This window comes from Orbicella faveolata, unplaced genomic scaffold, assembly GCF_042242905.1.
Source record: "Orbicella faveolata isolate gen_17 unplaced genomic scaffold, um_ofav_v1 contig_13, whole genome shotgun sequence".
Lineage (NCBI taxonomy): Eukaryota > Metazoa > Cnidaria > Anthozoa > Scleractinia > Merulinidae > Orbicella > Orbicella faveolata.
Genome location: NW_028301540.1, coordinates 4,847,250 through 4,867,726, shown reverse-complemented (window position 1 = coordinate 4,867,726; position 20,477 = coordinate 4,847,250). Strand labels below are relative to the sequence as shown.

The 20,477-nt window shown below is 39.4% G+C and overlaps 1 protein-coding gene across 1 annotated transcript; it reads left to right on the top strand.

Moving 5' to 3' along the window:
• The first annotated feature begins 1,005 nt into the window (after positions 1-1,005).
• LOC110047938 (tuftelin-interacting protein 11-like) lies at positions 1,006-20,477 on the top strand. Its single transcript, XM_089284194.1, has 26 exons — positions 1,006-1,449; positions 3,008-3,130; positions 3,389-3,428; positions 3,945-4,002; positions 4,739-4,870; positions 5,492-5,578; positions 6,181-6,228; positions 6,908-6,964; positions 7,306-7,405; positions 8,195-8,294; positions 9,224-9,346; positions 9,532-9,634; positions 10,169-10,213; positions 10,536-10,690; positions 11,053-11,115; positions 12,051-12,168; positions 13,600-13,678; positions 13,772-13,884; positions 14,288-14,393; positions 14,860-14,954; positions 15,048-15,100; positions 15,865-15,923; positions 16,196-16,307; positions 17,292-17,340; positions 17,537-17,608; positions 18,775-20,477. Exons 1-26 carry the CDS (start codon positions 1,194-1,196, stop codon positions 18,946-18,948), a joined length of 2,520 nt encoding a protein of 839 aa, XP_089140320.1. The 5' UTR covers positions 1,006-1,193; the 3' UTR covers positions 18,949-20,477.

The window sequence follows — 20,477 nt, the reverse complement described above, 5'->3', positions numbered from 1 at the left end:
AATAATGACATGATACAGAGTTTTAAAGAGGGTGGCAAAATATGATAGGCTTCTTCAGGTATAAAGCTGTTTCTTTCAGTTCTTAGCAGAAAAAAAATAAAATCATTGTATCTGACGTTCAGGTGAATCACTCACCAGAAAGCCGGCAAGCCAGGAAAGAAATACTATAAATAAATAAGTTCGTCGCCCCTGCCGGCCATAATGAAACTGGCCCACTCTGTCTTTGCACATTAAAAATTGTAACCCGCACTTTTTATCGCACCAAATATATCCATGAAATGTATGCAGTCGACCTCGGTTTGCTCATATAGCTCTTTGTTTTTTTCTCCCTCGATCGCTAATGTTATGTATCCAAACACCTTGTGCATGTGAAGTTGCAAGGTTCTTGTTGTAACATATCACTGGAGAAGTTATAATTTGGCTCCTATTCTTCTAGTCTTTGCAAGACGTTTTTTTTTTTAACAGAAGGGTAATTTTTTTGTCTAAACGAGTGTGGAGGGCCCAAGAGGGAGGGGAGATTCCCAGTAAAATTTGGTGGGGGTAAGCGGCCTGCTTCCCACCCTACCCTATTTATGACCAAATTCTGCGATTTTCCCTTCCCTATTTATGACCTCAAAAAGTAGCTTCTTGTAGCAAACATACCCAGTTCAAGACTAGAGTGCAAAACCCATACCCTATTTATGACCAAAATGACCAAAATTGATACCCTGTTTATGACCAAAACGGCTGAAAACCCTACCCCTCGGGGCCGCACATACCTATATAACCCGCCATACAAGGGAGAAGGGTTTGGAGGGCAAGTAATGTTTGTTCTCGTTTAGCCTATGAACAGGCTCCGGCTCTTTCTCTTTCCATATAGTCTCCTACGAAGTAAGTAGGAGACTAAGTAGTTAAATGCTGCGAAGTGGCAAAAATGAATTTAGCTTCCCTTCCCCGGCCCTGAACACTCATGCTGATTGCAAGACTTGAGCCCTTGAACATGTACAGCGGACAAATGCTAAAGTGTAAGCGTCGCAATTTTTGCGCAAAAGATGGCGGACGAGGTCTTCGTTGACAACGCTTATTTTCCTGCAGTTTTCATGTTCTTCTTGAACCATTTATGGCTTTGATCCGGCACTGTTACACTTCCTGAATCATTACTTATTATACAGCACTATTTAATTTAACCCTTGGAGAGTTTTGAATCTTTAAAAATGGACGACGACGTGGAAGTCGAAGATTTTGAGATCACAGACTATGACCTTATGCAAGGCTTCGGCTTGGGGTTCAGAAAAAAAAGAATGACCAAGGAAGAAGCAATTTATGGCATGTGGGCAGAGAAAGACTCGGATGATGATGAAAGATCGAGTGGGTTTTCGGGGAAAAGAAAGAAAGACTATTCCAAACCGCTGAATTTCGTCAGTGGAGGCATTGTTCAGAAAGGAAAGGATAAAAACGCTGAAGATGATGGTAGGCTTGCTTTTTGCTACTGCAAATAATGGGAGTAAAGAGTTACAGTGATAAATTTAACCAGGAGGAAAGAAATGATGGTACACATATAGCTTGGTGGAAATTTTAGGAAAATGTTCATTAGTTACACAAACAGCTCAGAAATTCTGACTTCTGCCAACAGGAATCGGATCATGTGCTCTAAAGGCATCCACAGGCGAGTGTTGATCATTACCCTCTATCAACCCTTGATCGGTACCCAATCAATACTCAATCAACACTTGATTGACACCTTGGTTAACAATCAATCGACACTTGATTGACATCTCGGTTGAGAGTTGACTAATTTTTGCAGACACACCATTGAGTGTCAGTTGATACATATGAGTCAGTCAACACTCAGTGGACTATTGACTGACTGTCTATTAATTGTGGAACAGGTGTTGACCAAGTGTCGCCTGAATATCGATTAAGATGTAGATCAAGTGTCGATTGAGATGTTGATCAAGTGTCAGTTGAGATGTCAGTCAAGTACTGATCAAGTTTTGATTGAGGGTTGATCAAGGGTATCAATTGACACTCGACTGCAAATGTCTTTAGGGCACATGATCCCAGGAGTCTACCCTGCAAGACAGAGATTCCCTTCTCTTTTTGCTTGGGGAGAAACATGGACAGTGGCCAGTAAAATGATTGATTCAATATGAGCAGTTAGGTTTCTTCTTGTCTCTCACTGAACAGAAAGAGAACGTCCATGCCAAGTCTCCTGGATTATCCTAGACCAAATCTCTTGGTCTCTCATACAGGTCAATAAATCTCATAGACCAAACATAGGAAAAAAAATAAAATAATTTTTTTCAGACATTTTGCTGATTTTTGACATTTCTTGGGAAATTTTTTTTTGATATTTGATGCATTTTTGTGGTTGAATTGGCAGAGCTCCACTCTGAACATCTTATTTTTTAGGACCAAGATGGTAAAATTGGCAATCTCCCGGATTTCAAACTGTTAAGGTTGGCATCTCCAATAGAAGGAAATCACTGTCTGACAGGGTAACAGGGGTGAAGCATTTGACAGGTTTCACACATTGGTCAGACATGTTATGAAGTCAATGTGGAAAGCTCCAGCTAGTCTCCTGTACCTCAGTGGTACTTGTATAACTTCCCACCAGCGTGTGCCTGTCTTAAACTTTTAACATTCCCAACAGCGATTGAAATAACTCATTTTCTGGTTTTTAGAAACAAATAAAAAAGACAGGACATGATCAACTCATGACTAGCAGTAAACCATATTTACTTCTTGAAGCATCCGTCTTGAATAAGTACTGCATGGGATGTTGGAAATATTACTACAGTCATTAATTGCATTAATTAATATTACTATTTATTAATATTACAGTTATGTTGATTAATATTACTGCCATTCAATTCAATATAAGAGCTACACTTCAGGATACAGCAAAGAACTGTATATTTGAAGCAATTGAGCACTAGAGCAGCACCTGAGAACCAGATTATGGGTTGAGAAGTTCAGGTAAATGATAATAGTCATTGTCAGTGATATGAATCTTCTCTTATTGTAGATGTTGCTAGTGTTGGAAGCAGTGCCAGTGAGAAGGGACCTGGATCAGGCAGAAACTCTCCCGTGGTCAAAGATAAAAAGTTGTTCAAGAGCACTGGAGTAAAAAAAGAGGTTGGCTCACTTGGTAAGTCTAGTAACATCATTTCTCAGGTCAGGAATGTTTATAAAGAATGAGATTTTATATTCATAAAAAATTACAATGTGCAGTTTCAGAGAATATCCATACCTCCCCCACCCCCCCAGGAAATCCCAATCCCTTCTGTGGGAGGAGTATGGATATTTTCTGGAACTGCACAATTTAGATTAGTTTAAAAGGCAAGTTGCTTGCTATCCAGATTACTAATTTAAAATTTAAATGAATATGTGATTTCCTTTTTTCCAGGGTCACAAATGTTTGCTAACAAGCTTCGGAAGACTGGAAAGTAAGGAAAAGTTGATAAACATAAATGTACTCTATTTTGTTTATGATAAAGGTTCTTACTCTAGCACAAGAAGTACAAAGTATGTTTTAAATTTACGTGCCCAAGAAAACCCGGAGCATGAGCTTCTGTGGCTATGTTTGGCATAAGGAGTTTCACATTTTGTCACATCCCACCAATATTATTCCAGTAGCCATTTATACATCTAGATAGAGAGTGGCTTTGTGAGTGATAAAAGTCTCTTGTCCAATTTCCTCAGAGACCCAGGGGCCGCTAGTTGGGATGTTGCAATATTTTCGCCCAAAAATATCACCTCATCCTGGCTAGCAGTCCCTGGGCCTCCAAGGATGCCTTCCCAAGAACATAGTACAATGACTGACTAAACTGAACTGTTGATCTCTGCATCTCACATCACCCTGCCTCGACTCTCCTTTCCACACCACATCTTATCTCACCTCAAGACCTTTGCATGAAGTGACAGTTTGTTTGTTTGTTTGTTTGTTTGTTTGTTTTTTGTAGAGAATTTGCAGCTTTTGAAAAACACACAAAAGGATTTGGAATGAAAATGCTCCAGCAGGTGAAATAACATGAATAATCAAATGATAATTTCTTTTGGTAATAATAATATTTATTAGTAATGAATGATACAAAATGGAAGTCAAAGAGAGTTGTTTTAATTGAGGAAAACCTAAAGCTTGTTTCATTTGAACTCTAGGATTTTTTCATCTGAACTCTACACTTTTATTTAGGCAAAAGGCTGACAAATATTTTTATTTGTAATTCTTATTCGTAAGCTTTTATATGTTTTTCCCTTGTACTTTTGCCTTTTTAGAATTTTAAAACTTTTTGTATTTTTGCCTTATTAATTTTTAAATTTTACAGGAAACCTATGATAACAGTACTTTCAAGTACTGATGGGTTAATCCTGTTTAAAAAATTTATTATTATTATTATCATTATCATTATCATTATCATTATCATTATCATTATCATCATTATTATTATTTTGCCCCACACCTTAAGAATTGAAATCCCATTGGTCTAGTAAGCTATTTATGTTGTGAACTTTCAGTTGCACTCATATGTCTCTCAGTGAATTAAATCCTTGATTACCCAGAATCATTGTGAATATTAAAGACGAAAATGGCTTTATTAACAAAAAGGATAATTCCAAATTATACTATGTGGTAGCTATACCACTCAAGGGAGAAACTCTTAAAATTCTCATCCAGGCAGTTTTAAGAGTAATCAACCTTTTATCAGAATTCTGCATTAAAAATTTGTTGTTATAATAATGTTGTTTTACATTTTAGATGGGTTATGAGCCTGGCAAAGGTTTGGGAAAGGAAGGACAAGGCATTGTGTTTCCAGTGGAAGCTTTCAAACGTGAAGGTCGTGGAGCATTGGGCAGTTATGGTCCGGAGAGAACCAAGAAAGCCCAAGAGGTATGTAATATTGACAGCACACAGAAGCTGCTAAAAACTGCTGAGTTCCCTGAGCATGAGTAGGTCATATACAGTGGAATCCAGATTTCTTGAACCTTCTAATAACTCTAACCAAAAGTAGTTTTCCTCAACTGAGTGTAACACTGTAATTTTATACCTGATTTCTCGCACTAGCCGATTTTTCAAACCGATTGTTGTTTCCCTTGGAAGTTTTAAAACAAAAAAAAAATCAGGATTCCACTGCATTAACCAGGGTATTGATTGACACTAGACCGCAGATGCCTTTAGTGCAGACGATCCCAAAAGTTAATAAAATGTTAATTAATGTTATTCTGGAATTAAAACTTAAGGTTTTTGTTTCCTTTGTGTCAGAGTTTTGCCATAGTGGCTTATGGAGTTGTGCATTGCATTATGATTTAAACGTCCAGGCTAGGGTCAAAGTAGTAAATTACACCAGTAGTAAATTGTAAAAGGCAACCACATCTGTTTATAGAGGGATCAACACTGAATAAAGGTGACGTTTATTTTTATTGACTTGTGTTTAATGTTGCCTGCTAAACAGGGGCAAAGACCTCTTACGTGTACAGGTTCATTGATTTGTATTGTAATTATTGTACACAGTTACGACCTAACTATGACGAGGAAGAGGAGGAAGATGAAAAGTTTAAAGAGCAACTACAACAGTGGAAGAAAACAGACCGAGATGAGGTGCATAACTGATAGAAAATAATAGAGGTGTTACGCAAAACATGATGGCAACAGCAACGAGAACGTTGGCAAACAAAATGCTTAATGAGCAGAACAATGGGTCTTCGTGTGTGTTATGCACATTTGTACATTTTGCAGCTGTTCATTGCAAATTGACAACTTAAAATGACTAATTTCCAAGGTTTTTGGAGAATGTGAACCACTACGGCTAATATTTCTTATTTCTTTTTGGATATGAATGCATTTGTAGCATATTCAGTAGGGGTAAGGTTTTATCCCTCCCGCACACAATGGAAATATCTAGATAATTGCAAAATTCACAAGTAAAATCTAGACTTTCTGATAGGTGTTGTCCTTTCCATTGTTATTGTATGTATGTAAGGTCCCCAAAAATAATTCAGAGAATGTTTTTAACAAATTATGTGAATTTGTGGTGTTATGTCTACTTCTAGAAAACTTTCCAGTAATGCTTTGACAGTCCACCTATGTATTTTATGTATATGCATGTAGGGTGCCTAAGTGAGAAGTAACTTAAAATGAGAACATCATTAATCAATATTGTATTGTTACTGTAATTAAAATTTTTTTTTTTTTCTTTTCAGGGATATTCAAAACCTAAATATGTTTACAAAACTGCTGATGAAGTCAAGGTACAGTGTTTCATGTAGATGAAATGTATTTACTACATGTAGGAAGTGAAGGATTGGTTACTTTCTAAAAGAGATAACTTACCAGTCTAGGTTAAATCATCCCATGTTTACAATGGTTGCAGCCAAAAAATAAATATTTTTAGCATTTTACAATCAAGTAGATAGTAGAAAATGGTGTAAAGCTCAGCAGGCTAGTGTAGCATGTTTTCTTTTTCTAGAAAAGTATCAAATTAGTAAGTTTTTTTCTTAAGGAAGTGGTCAATAGAAATATTTTTTAGTGCACCTAGCAGAGTGATGTTGTGTGGTTTAGCAAAATATATACCATTTATTTGATTGTTTAACATATAATATGCACAAATATTTTGCAAGTTGTTTAGTATTTATCTGAGGCCCAAAGGGATGAGGAAAATGCAAGCATATATTAGCAAAATGTCCACATGTTATAAACCATTAAATAAGGATTTTATGCCACTTTCTAGTATTTTAGTTTCTAGTTTTCAGAATATATCTTGCATCATCTGAAAATTTGTATCAATCGCATGGACATGGAAATGATGAAACAAAATACTACTCTACACTGCAATATAGGCTAGTATTTTCCCATTCTCTTGACCTGTTATGGTAAAATGCGTAATAGTGGATAATGTTTTGATTTGTCTAAATTCACAATTTCTGGCAGGCTTCTGGAGGAACCAAAAAGGGACCATCAGTATCTCTAAAGCACAGCAAGATTAAGGTGATTGTGAAAGTTAAGAAACATATCTGGCATAAGATGTGAGAAGTGAGAGAGAGATATAATGCAGCAGTAATTTCTAGACCAATGCTGTATGCAGACTTCTTGCCAAACCAAAACCACAGACCACAAGTTTGCAACCTCATTCCCAGGGCCTCTCATCTCCTCTCTCGCTCCACAGGGGGGAGGGGGGTAAGATGGGAGACCCTGGGAATGAGACTGCACAAGTTGCTGACCTTCAGCAAAAAATGTTGTCCCAGAACAGGCCTGGTAAATGATGTTCAGAAATTTAGTAAAACCCCTCATGTATGCACCTTTATTCTAACCTGCTCATTGCTTTGTAGGTTGTCGACATGACTGGACCTGAAACCAAGATCCTGACAGGTTACGGCTCCATTGCCCAACAGCATGCAAAGCCAGGAGAAGTTCCTCCAACCACATTAGGTTAATTTATTGTGTAGTTCCAGAAATATCCATACCTCCCCCACGGAAGAGATTTTTTCTAGCACCTCCCCACCCCTCTGGAAATTCCAGTTAAGCTCCATACATTTCTTTAATTTTTTTGGTCTCATAAGGTCCTCCACCCCCCCAGGAAATTCCAATCCCTTCTGTGGGGGGAGTATGGATATTTTCTGGAACCGCACAATTATTTAGTACTAAAAGCTGGATCATTGGATAATGTAATTCAAGACTTTCATTGGCGTAGCCATCATGGTAACTATATCATGCTCTAAAAATATGGGAAGCCATCCACATTATGTTTTGGGGTGTGTTATTTGTAATTTATTTTAGTTTCCTATATTTGTGGGGCATTTTTAATTAATCAATTATGTATTATTCCACTCGCACTTGTTGGATATCAGATGATTATAGCTAACTTAGCGCTATGCATCTTGTTGGCTATCTATCATCTCATTAGCCTGTGTGGCAGGCACCCAAAGGGGAGGGAAAGGGGAAAAATGAACACACGAAGCGCAGGAGGATTGAGCGTGCAAAGCACATGATGGAAGCGTGCTTGATCCTCCCACATTCATTTTGACCCTTTCCCTCCCCTTCTATGGCCTGCCACATAGGCTATGATCTCATATCCAACGTCCACTCATGAAAAAATAATATTGTCTAATATTAGACAAATTTGTTATAACCTTTTTACTGCAGTCTTGATTATTTAGGAATTAGCTTTTTATTCACTCTTGGGAATTAAATATGAATTAGAAATTTGTTTATTTTCAGTTCGAGATGCAGAGGCTTCATTTTCTATGCCAGAATTAACATACAACTTGAACCTCCTTATTGACATGGCAGAGACTGACATCATACAAACAGACAGACAGTAAGTTGTTATATTTGTTTGTTTGTGGAAACTATTCATTAATATTCGCTATAAGGCTAGTGTTTGTAGCCAGTAAAACACACTCTTTGATTGGCTAATTCTGGGGCATTATTCTCCTGTAACGCCCACTGGCTGATCACTGGCCTGCAGAAATGAAGCAAAAAGCCATTTTTGATAAAATAAACAATTTATTAACCTCAATTGAACATCTGGTCTTTATGGGGAAATTTTAAACCTTGACTTTGCTATTGTTCAATCAATATGGATAGGTCTTGGTTTGAGATGTCCTGTAAAGACGCCACTCTCAGTTAATGAGTAGTTAATGATACACATTTGAAGAGAATGTTTTTTTCAGTACTGTTGATACCATTACTCATGTATCCACTGGAATGGAGTGTCTTGACCAAGTTGAACATTTGTCTTGTTAAATGTTCAGGAAAAATATGAGAAGAAACTGATATGTCAGGTTGAGTTATTTGATCTAGACTAACGGAACTGGTTTTTTTTTTTTTTTTCATCACATATGTCCAGGGCTGTCATCAAGTTTTGAGTCACTTGTAGCGTTGTTCTCCACACCCATAACCAACTGGTTACTTTGTGGGTGAATTTTGTAAACAACAGGTATTTTCAGCCACAGTATCAAGGGAAAATCAAGCATACTCAGCTGTAACAGTTTCTACGGTTTACAGCCCTTAATGACATCCCTGATATCCACATAAAAATTCCTTTGTAATTATTAAAATTAGCCTGACTAACCTCATTTTTAAGTTGATAATTCAAAAGAATTTTTACTCTCAAATGAGGTTAGAGAGGCTAATTTAAATGTATACAAAAGAATTTTAAATTGGCAGCCATTTATGAAAAGGGTCTATACTGAGACCGCTTTGAAGTAAATCATCAGTTTTTATGAATCTTTGTCATCTTTCCAGATTGAAATTTGAGCGAGATCTTGTGGTGAACCTGAAACATGAAGAAGAGAAGCTCACGGCAGTCTTAGAACGAGAGGAAAAAGACATCAAAAGATTGATGGAGGTTATTAATATGATTGACAGGTAACACAAGAAACATTTGTACTGCCCTTATAGTGTAACTCAGCACTTGTTATCCACCACCCATTGCTATATTTTTGGATATTAAAATGGCAAATTTCTGCCAGCAGGTTCTTAAACCATTAGGTTCTTACACATGGGATTTTACTGTACTCGAAATAACTGACTTCCTATTTTTAACCCCATAGTTGTCGACAACAGTCATTGTCCTCTGAAGATGATGCGCTTACTCTTGATAAGTGTGAAGAGATTTTTAATACTTTGCAAGAAGACTACTATGAAGAATTCAAGGTAAAAAGTAGATTCTGCATACAAGCCAAGTGGCCCATCAGGCCGGAGCGTATGTCGGTTCCAGTAGTATCAAGTGGCTAGGAGTATTTCCACTGCCTCCTGGATGGGATTCCAGTCCATCGCAGGGTTACCCCCAGCATTGAGTTCGCCGGTACCCATTTATACACCTGGGTGGAGAGAGGCACTGTGAGAGTAAAGTGTCTTGCCCAAGAACACAACACAATGTCTCCAGCCAGGGCTCAAACGTGGACCGCTCAATCCAGAGTCGAGAGCATTAACCATGAGACCACTGCACCTCCACATGTATAGTTGAGCTTGGGTCATTGATTAAACCATACAATAACTGCATATTGAGCACTTAAATAATGGCTTACACATTAAACAATGTCATGTCAGACATTACCTTCATCGGAAAGACTTTGATGAAACATTAGATGGACTTGAGAGTTTTGGAAAGATTTAGGTAACAAGATAAAGTTTTCTCAGGCAAAATTTTACCCATATTAAATCAGATTTTCATTTTGTTTTTTGTAGATGTATGACTTAGCATCCCTAGCTGAACCTCTTGTGTTCTCTTTGGTAAGTAAATTACTTGGTAAGCAAATTTCATCAAACGTATGATGAAGATGAAGTATGTCTTCAAGGCTACACTAGATCCCAGTATCAGCTTCGAAATAGACAGTGGGTAGTTCCTCTTCCGTTTAGTCGGTCTGCATGAAGCAAAAGAAAATCGCGAGCAAAAAATGGCCGCGCAAAATCCTGGGGACGAGAAGGAAGACTACCTTTGGTCAGCTGCTTTACTTTTCTGGAATTGGTTTCATTTTGAATGGGATATGGTTATAACTGTAGCAGTTAACGCCAGTGTTGACATTTATGCAATTGGTTGTTCTGCTTTTGTTAGCTGAGGAATCATTTTCAAGGATGGAATCCTATTCTCAATCCCACTCATGGTTTGGAGGTGATGGTTCGATGGCAGGAAATACTGCAGAGGAAAGAAGCTGAAAACTCTGCGTTTACTCTAACACTGTCTCGAGGAGTGGCGCATGGAGAGGAAAAGTATGTGGGAATGAAATTTTCCATTTAGCTTGAAACTGTGTGCACCTGTGTTCAACTTGCAATGGATAGCATTCAATTTCGTTCCCAGGGGGAGGGGTACTCCCTTTAATGGCCTATACGGGGGGGGGGGGGGCGGCTCCACCCGAAAGGGGTCTCTTGCACAGGCTTCAGGTATAAAAAAGGGAAGGGATTTCACAAGTTGAGGTATACGAAAATGTAGGGAAATCTGTCATTTAGTTATTTTAAAGGGTCTTTAATTGAAATTTTTCGAACAGACGCACCTTATTCTTATCATAAATAACAATGGTAGAATTTGACTGAAATAGACAAAACTAGTTGTTCATTGTTGTTGTTTTTTTTAGGATGAAGATGTATGACCGACTTGTGTGGGAAGTTTGGATGCCGTTCCTTCGTACCGCAGTGTGGTATGATTTAGTTTCCACTCTTCTGGCTATTTACCTATTTACCTTCTGTACAGTTCCACTCTTTCTTGAGGACTGCTCACTTGTTCCCAGAGAAACCAATGTTCTTGTAGTTTCTCGGCGCTTTCCATTCGGCCAAAAATTCCGGCTTGAATGTCGGGAAATTCCAGTGGCGAATGGAACAGCATTTTTCAGAATTTCCGGAAAAGAGGACAACCTCGTGGCGTATACTTAAATTTCCGAAAATTTTCTAATTGAGAATTTTCGTTCCATTTGATTTTTTCGAGAATTTCTGGAGTTTTCAGTTGAATGGTTTGCATTTTGGACATTCAACAATTCTCGGATTTTCTGGAAACTTTCCAAGGAATTTCTTTACCATTTGCCTCCATTTCAAAAGTCCCGAATATTTTGTTTGAATAGAAAGCGCCCTCTTTCTTTATAATAAGGACACCTTGTCTTGCTAAAGTTATTTTGGTTTTGGTTAATTTTGCATTCGAAAATTTCTGTTATCAGTAGCCTGTGAACAGGCTCCTGACTACGTTATAGGGGGAGGAAAAATGGCGAGCGGAGCTAGCCGAAGATAGTCAAGGGCGAGCGGAGCTTTCCGAGAGCGGTCTGGGCAGGGATCCTGTTCACGGGTTAGCAAATCAGAAGCAAAGATAAAAAGCTTTAAACCAATGAGGACTTAGCTTCCGTGAGTTTTCCCGCTCTTGGCGCGGGTTGAATGATTTTACTTCGGGTCCTGATTGGTTCATTGTGTGACAGCCATTTATTTTCCGTTTTTTAGCGAGGGTAGGATTCAAGATTGCTTTTATCTTTTTTTCTTTCTTCTATGTGTTCGACTTGAGCATATTCTTGTATTTATGGTGTAACCGTGTAGGTGTTTATTTGCCCTATTTTGTTATTTTTTGTTTATATGAGCCACCTGTTTTTTTCAGTTCATGGCATTGTCGCAATTATGATGCAATGCTGAACGTGATAAATAATTGGGCACCAATCCTCCCTCAGTGGATCACGGACAATATCAAACAGCAGTTAATTCTGCCTCGTCTGCAGGTCAGTTCTAGAATGAGATTGAAACTTGTCCCGTACGATTTCTCCGGGGCTGGGTATGTGCGCCGCCAAAGGGTATGATATTTGAGCCGTTTTGGTCTGAAATAGGGTATGGTATGTGCACGCTGGTCTTCAATAACTGTTTTTTACGATAATTGCTGAAATTCTCGCACGCTCATTGGCTAATTTTCATTGTCAATAAGCGGACAGACACATTTATTTCTTATTTATACGATGCGGCAACAAGCGAGAGCGGACAATTTGACAATTTGTTATTCTAAAAAACAAATTGACGTCAGTTTTTTATGCGTCTATCCTGTTATTGACAGTGAGTTTCGTCGTAACATTGTCAAAGTAGTCTGCGGATCCACTCGGCTATCGCCTCGTGGACCCACAGCTACTTTGACAATGTTATGACGAAATTCATGATCAATAACAGGACAGACGCATGAAAAACTGACGTCAATTTGTTAAATTCCAGTGTCAAATATTCTTTTGTTTAAAATGGTTTAGAAACGAGGCGAAAGGGTCAGTGCAAAGGAGAATGGACCCTTTCGCCTTGTTTGCATGTCAAACTGTTGAAACTGCGATAACAACTATTAGGTATGTTTTTAGAAGAAGCTAGTCCTTTATCATTATAATTAAGACCGTCAACAAGGAGAACTTACTTAATGTCATCATTGCCTTTTACATCGGTCTGTACTAGGGAACTGATTATAAGGCAGGTCTGATACAAGGTATTCATTTTAGAGCCAGGACTGAAATAGGGTATCCAATTTTGGGTCGGATCTGAAATAGAGTTGCGAAAATCGCAAATTTTGGTCTGAAATGGAGTGAGGATTTCAAAAAGCGTACCGCACACCCCCACCCAATATCTTTAGAAGTAGCACTGCTCCCCGGTGGGATTTCCTAACCCTGTCAAATGATGCTGGGCTTGCAGCCGACAGCGATGTTTTTGAGAAAAAAACCTCTGATCCCAGGAAGGGGAATACCACTGTCTTTTAACGATACAGATGAGGCAACATTTGTCCATGGTCGCCGCCGATACTCGGGTTCTGCAGTGTGCCCTTAAGAGTCAGTAGATAAAGGCTGGACAGTATAGAGATGCAATATTCTGTGATTAGATTGATTTTGTTGTGCTACGAGTGTGGTGGAATGGACAAATGTCCATCGTGACTTAAATGCTGGAGAGCATTCTTTAAAGGAGTGACCCATACGTCACGGTTTGTACATCTTGAAAACGGATTACGTTTGCAATCAGTGTTAATCTTCTCCATCCTTAACCATCCCTGTTCCTTTATGGTGTATTGTTATCTCTTTGGTGTTTTTCTATTTTAATAAACTTTCATTTTCAGGTTTCCTTCAATTTAAAGATAATTTTGTACGCGACCAAAATAACTCAAAATAACTGCTTGCTCTTGTTGACTCTTTTAGGTAGAAGTGGATGCGTGGAATCCACTAACAGACACTGTTCCTGTCCATGCCTGGATTCATCCTTGGCTTCCTATTATGGGTATGTTCTTCATTCCTTAATAAAGAAGTGAATAAATACAATTTATGTCCAAAGATTTGTATTGAAACATTTTAACGTTACGTTTTCTTTTAGGAGATCAGCTTGAGCCCCTCTACGCACCAATCAGATTCAAGTTAGCATCGGCCCTGACCAACTGGCATCCATCAGATCCCTCAGCAAAGATGATCCTGGAACCCTGGACCAAGGTACTCTTTTAAATGTTTATCAGCACCAGATGAAATAGGTTTCATTGGTCAAGTAATGTGGAAAACCAACAAAAAGATAAAAAAAAAGAAAACAACTCTATTTAAGTGTTAAATGTATTTAACGCTGTTGTAACTAAATAAACAAACATTTCAAATAGAACATAAACCTTAAGAATCCTGAGGGCTGACCAGTTGCCTTTTCACATAACGGGGTCGCGGATTTGAACTCAGGACTACCGAGAACAAACCCAGACAGCCGTAGGGTGGATTTGGAAAAGGGACAGATTTCAAATCCAGCACCTTAAACCACTCGGCCACGCCGGCTACTCGAACTGTAGCTTTAAAAGTTATCAGATCGCCTGTTTTTGTTGACTCGGTATTTTGTTGATGTTGTTGTTGACAGGTTTTCTCCAAAGGTACAATGGACGCCTTTATTCTTCGTTCTATTTACCCCAAGTTGTCTCAGTGCTTGTCAGAGTTCATCATCAACCCTCATCAACAACACTTAGGTATGTTGAGTAACGCTTCCAGTTCCAAACTCAAAATATAATTTTCTCCCTGAATACCGTAAAATATCGGTTGTGAGCCCCCCCCCCCCCCCCCCCCACGGATATAAGGCCCCTTCACTTTGTGTACCTCAACGGCTGGTATTTGCCATTATGAGAAAGCTTCATACAGTACCTTTGTGTTTCGCGTGCTTGTTTCCTTAATTGTGCCTTGTGTTTCTTGTTCCCAAGAACATAAAACATCTTTTTATACGGCTGGATGCTGGTTTCGTCAGCTTACTTTGAAACTTTTTGAACACCGCTTGTAAGCCCCCCCACCCATCCACCCGGATATAATCTTCCCCGTTTAAAAGCCCACCCAAAACCTCTTATGAAGTTGTAGAAGCTCAGGCACAGTATCTTGTATTTTCTTTATATTTTTATATTCTTTTTCATGTTGATTCTGATAATTTCCTGGTTTTGTTCATAGAACCTTTCCATTGGGTCATGGAGTGGAAAGACATTATAACGCAACAACATTTTATCAGTTTGCTGGAAAAACATTTCTTTCCACGTTGGATTCAGGTTTGTGGTCAGCTCTCTTTTCCCAATTGCCCATTCTCCTTCCTGAATGCAGTATCAAGTTGTCATTGCTTGTTATCTCTCTTTTCTTGAAAGGTTCTTCGCGGCTGGCTGAGTGTAAGTCCTAACTACGATGAAGTTATTCAGTGGTAAGTGAATTGATTCCGTTGGACTCCGCTAATTCGAACACAGTTATTCCGAATTACCCGTTATTTCGAACTCAAAACTATGGGCTTTTTCGAACTCCCGCTATTTCCAACAATTTTTCATTTTCCCCCAGAGTTTGAAAAAGCGGGGTTCAACTGTATTTCAGTTTTACAGTAAAACACGCCATACAGTACGCTCTCTTTGACTATGGGACGTGAAGCGGGGTCAAGCCCCTTTCGTGTGTACGCATAGGACGCATTTTGTAGGGTCGGGACAGTACGCAAGCTTGTGCACACGAAGCAGTTATTGGTTCATTTCTATGTTGTACCGGGGAAAAGAGGAAGAGCAGTGTACAAGATGCGACATTGAAAATTGAGGTCATTTTGTCCCTGCTTCATGACGCTCGAATTCAAACAAGTTGAATTTCATGCAGCATGTTGCGGGGACAAAATTTTGGCTCCGCAACAGACCTTTTCGCCAAAACGGGCATGGTACACGAGAAAAAGGGCGGCTGCAACAGTTCCTTTTCCTCGTGTCCTCTCAACATGTCTTAACTTTATCGGCACGTGGCCTCTCCGACTTTTTTGCCTCAAAACCTAGCTTGGTTTCTGATTGGCTCAGCCGTGAGAAAGCTAACATATAGATCGAGGAAAGACATTGATCACAGAAGTATCTCGAATGGCACTGACCTGCCAATTTAAGCCTTGTATATTCAGGTCACTGATTGCAGACGTTTTATTTGTAAACACTATTTTTGTCTCGCTAGGTATTCAGGCTGGAAGGGCATGTTTAGTGAGGATTTACTCAACAATTCAAGCATCAAAGGTTGGTCGCGGTCATCAAGATAGATTTGTAAAACACAGCAGCAAAGGATAACAAAATGGCGAACTGCAGCCATTATGTAGAATGTGATGTCACGCAACAATCTCAATATATCACGTTGTGTGACCACCCAGATAAGACTATAGGACAAACCTAATGCAAAATGATCGGAGTAGTTGGTAGTACAACATGTAAGAATTCTAACTAATACAGAATGCCTGCGCCTAAACGTGACAGGAAAAATGCTGACGGGACTTTCTTTTCTTGAATTTCAGTCCAGTTTAACCGAGCACTTGACGTCATGAACCAGGCTGTGACGTCACCAGGTGGCCTTCTGCAGCCGGGAGCCAAAGAGAACATTGCTTATCTAACCAATACTGAGAGAAGGTCAGTTTTTGATCTTGAACCGATCAAATGTCTTACCCGTAAAGACTAGAAACACGGCACGTTAATGAGTGGGGATGCGGGAGGGGGGGGGGGGGGGGGAGGGGCGAGGGATTCAAACCTATTGCTAGTTGCCTCTACGAAAGGGTTTCAAATATGCATTGTAATCTGAGTTATCGTAAATCAATTGGAGAAAACCGTGTCATTCTACCTCAATACATTTCTTGATCTCATCTATTACGGTTGATCTACGTGACTTTAAACCGTCTTTTGATTCGTTCTTGTTAATCTGCACCTCTTTTGTTCTTAGGGCTAGGGGCTTGTTTGTGTTCTTTGTCTATTGTTTCGTTGCACCAGTTATGAACAACCTTGTAAATAGTGCAGGTCGCCTAGTCTACTGAAGCTTGTTCCAGGCTGTTGGGGACTTGGTGCGAGCGAAGGGAAAATATGAGAGGGGACTGGCCATATTTTCCGCAATAAATTAATACACAGGGTTGCCACAGGTCAGGAAATGATCAGGGAAAGAAAATTCTTCAAGGTCAGGGAAAAGTCAAGGAATTTTATTTTGAGTCAGGAAAAAGTGACATTTTGAAGAAAAGTCAGGGAAAATTGAAATAATTTAACACGGCTGATTTAATACAATTAAACATTTGGGGTCACTGTGATCTCAACGATATTTTACCTTAATGAAAAAAGAATATTTGTTTTAAACTTATTAGTCTTAATATGAGTATAAAGGACGCGGGCTTTAAGTTGAGGCCAGAAGCCGCTACTAGATCTGACAGTTTGTATTTATTTGGAGAGGGAATTTTATTTTTATCAGGGAAAAGTATGGGAATTTTGAAAAGTGAGGTCTGTTGCAACAATGATACATCGAGGTTCCTTGAAGTAAAAAGATGCTATTTTATAGTGGTGAAATGACTTTAAATTGCGTAACATTGCCATGCAACGCTCAATTTTTATTGTTTGTTTGTTTGTTCTTTCTAGAAGAGAAGCTGAAGCAGCGGCCATGGCGGCGGCAGTTGAAAAACAAAAGGTAACTGATCCATATATGAATTCTCCTCATACATTACCAGACAATTTTTTATTTTTTGGTTCTGAGAATCTGGTTGCACGTCAAGACAATATTCACTGGCTTATGAATTTCTATATTCTCCTAACCTGCCTACTTGATAAAGTATTGAAAGAGTGAAGAGAAATCAGATGTTGATCATTTCTGTTTTGTACCACAGGCTGAAGCTGCTCGGCAAGTGGCGGCCTCTCAAAACGTTCCTTCCAACTTCAAAGACTTGATACAGAACTTGGTGAGTTTTTTTGTACAGTTTACAAAATAATTACTTCATTGAAGGCCCCGTCCACACTATGCCAGAGAAATTTGAAAACGCAGCTTTATTTCTGCGGTTAGGCCTACCGTCCACACTAATCCGTCACGAGAACGGAGCTTTTCGAAAACGCTCTTCAAAGCGGTGAAATATGAAAACGCTGACTTTGTGTTTTAGTGTGGACGGAAAACATTTTGAAAATGGAGCTTTTTGACAACGATGACATCGCGATGGGAATGTGATTATATTTCCCTGACCGAGTTTTCCCCAAACACAAATCCAAAATGACCGGTTATTGTTGCGTTTTCAAATTTCTCCGGCGTATTGTAGTGTCGACGGAAAACATTTGATGCGTTTTCAGAGTGAAACCCTCGTTTTAAAACTCCTCCGGCGTAGTGCGGATGCGGCTTAAGTGTTGGAGGATTTAGCATTAGTTCGTATACCCAATACCATCATGGCTATACTGACCAATCACGTTCAACGGACCAGACTTATAACATCATCAACTGACAAACACCATTCACTTGACTCTGAAGATGATTTCCGCTCAGGTTGTCGAAACGTCAGTCACCAACAACAGTTCTTTTCAGAACTACCCTCACCCGGACGATCACACTATACGAACTACTGATACTCCTGGATTCAAACCATTTACTGAGGATTTAGCATTGTTGTGCTAATTAACAACACTAATAAACAAACAAGTAGTGCAAATAGAACAAAAAAAAAAATTCTTGAATCATGACCAAAATCTGTAGTTTTCCTACCCTATTTATGACCTGACCAAAAATTCGATACCCTATTTATGACCGTTGCAGCTGTTAAAGTTGCCCTAAACATAAATTATGAAGGGCTTATGTTGATGGTCTTGTTGGTAATGATAAAAAAGTAGCTTCTTCTAAAAAAACTTACCCAATTCAAGGCTAGAGTGCTATACCCTATTTATGACCAAAACAGCTGAAAAACCATACCCTTTGCAATTTGGGGCCTCACATACCTACATAGCCCATGTAAGGGAGAACCCCCTCCCCCCGGAGTTTTAATCACGTTGAATATTTTCCTCTTTCCCTTTCTCATTCCCTCCCCTCCCGTTCTCTTGGAGAGACACAGCAAAGTATCATCGCACGTATTCCTTTGCTCTGTTTCAGGCTGAAGAGAACAATCTGCTGTTTATGCCAATTCCTAATCGGCGTTTCGAGGGAAAAGCTTTGTACTCATTGGGCAAAGTAACGCTGTACATCGACAGAGGAGTTGTGTTTGCACAAACACAGGGCGTGTGGAAACCAGTATCATTACAGGACTTGATGATTATGGCAAAGTAATCGAGTTTTCGAGGGAAGCACAGATAAAGGAAAAAATTCTCGAAGAAAAGTCCTTTCCAATTCGTTGCAGTGTGCCGGATACTAGCAAAAAAGATCACAGCTGAAGGAAAGAGTTTGCCATGCGCTTCCGATTTTCGGCGTGTGGCAGACGGCGTCGGCGGAAAGACAAGAAGTAATTTTCGCGCCTTTTGGGTTTCCCGCCCTCGCGGAATGTTTCTCGCCATTAGTGTAACATGGACAGACGTAAAAACGAACCAGAGTGTGACAAGGGGAGATAGAGAGCGAGACAGATAGTGATAGCCGAAATCAGTTAGAAATAATGCTGTCTTAATAATATTGATCGCAAGTCAAAGGCGTCTGTGTATCATATCGAAGAGCCAACATAGCAGAAGTCTTAATACTATCCGACATCATTGCAATTTGACGTATATTTGACGTTGTTAGTATCAAATGAAAACAGAACGATGGTTGGTGAGTATTAAGGACATGCTGTTAATTACATTACTTCGCTCAGTGTGATGGTAGACTTGAAGGAGTCCTTTTTAGAACTTACCTGCTTGCTTGAACCTTAGGAAATGAACGTTTCAACGAAAAGAAAATATCTGACTCAAGCTCTGTTTTTCTGATTTAATAACAGACAAAAAAGAAAAGGTTAAGATGGTGACATTACGAAATCGATTCCAAATTGGGCCAGCCCACTCCCCCGCCAATTTCTTTGCAGTCCTCTCACTCCTGTGTGAACGGTTATCAAGAGGAAAGAAGCCTGGAAAGATGATAATCAACTAAGACCATCCCAAGAGGTCAGAGTAGCCGAGTGAAACGTGTCGGCACACTAATCACTAATGTCTGAGAACACAGAAGCTTTTTAAATCGTGAAATGTAAGAAGTATATAGGGCGTAGGCTTTAACACGCTGGCATCCTCTCAGAGTAGTTTACTGCCCCCATCATCTTTTGCCTGCGGAATCGCACGATAATGCATGTGTCACACGCCTGAGAATCGAAATCGTCGCTCACACGCATCACGCAAACAGGACAATTTCACACGCATGGCCCTCCGGACGTTTTCAGTAACGTGAAAAACTGAATTCATTGTCCACCCAAATAGGTCGGTGAACAGCGCTAAAAGTCACGTTTGAGTCCTAAATAACAAACCTAAAGATGGTGCCCAGATTTAGCATTTCACACCGCTACATTCGGCAACACATCAGGACATCTTCGGGAATCTTCAGCAATGTTCGGAAGTCTTCGGTAATGTTTGGAAGTCGTCGAATATTTTTCGGAATTTTGGGTAGTATGGATACGAAAAACACACGCATTTGACTTAGGAAATGTTGGCCGACCCCACTCCCATCCCGAACGGGGCCTTAGGATGGACTAGCATCCCTTCCAGGGAGGAGTAGAAAATGGCCCCAAGGTGCTCAATCTGGTAAATACGGTAAAAAATACACCTACGGAACCATGTTTTATCGATGTTGAGCAGTTTGATGATGCTATTTTTGTGGTGAAAATAAAACAAACGTAGACCTAA

Coding starts and splice junctions, on each gene's coding strand:
- LOC110047938 (XM_089284194.1), top strand. CDS start 1,194: ATGGACGACGACGTGGAAGTCGAAGATTTTGAGATCACAGACTATGAC. Junction 10,691..11,052: donor GTGGCGCATGGAGAGGAAAA/GTATGTGGGAAT, acceptor TGTTTTTTTTAG/GATGAAGATGTATGACCGAC. Junction 17,341..17,536: donor CGGCAGTTGAAAAACAAAAG/GTAACTGATCCA, acceptor TTTGTACCACAG/GCTGAAGCTGCTCGGCAAGT.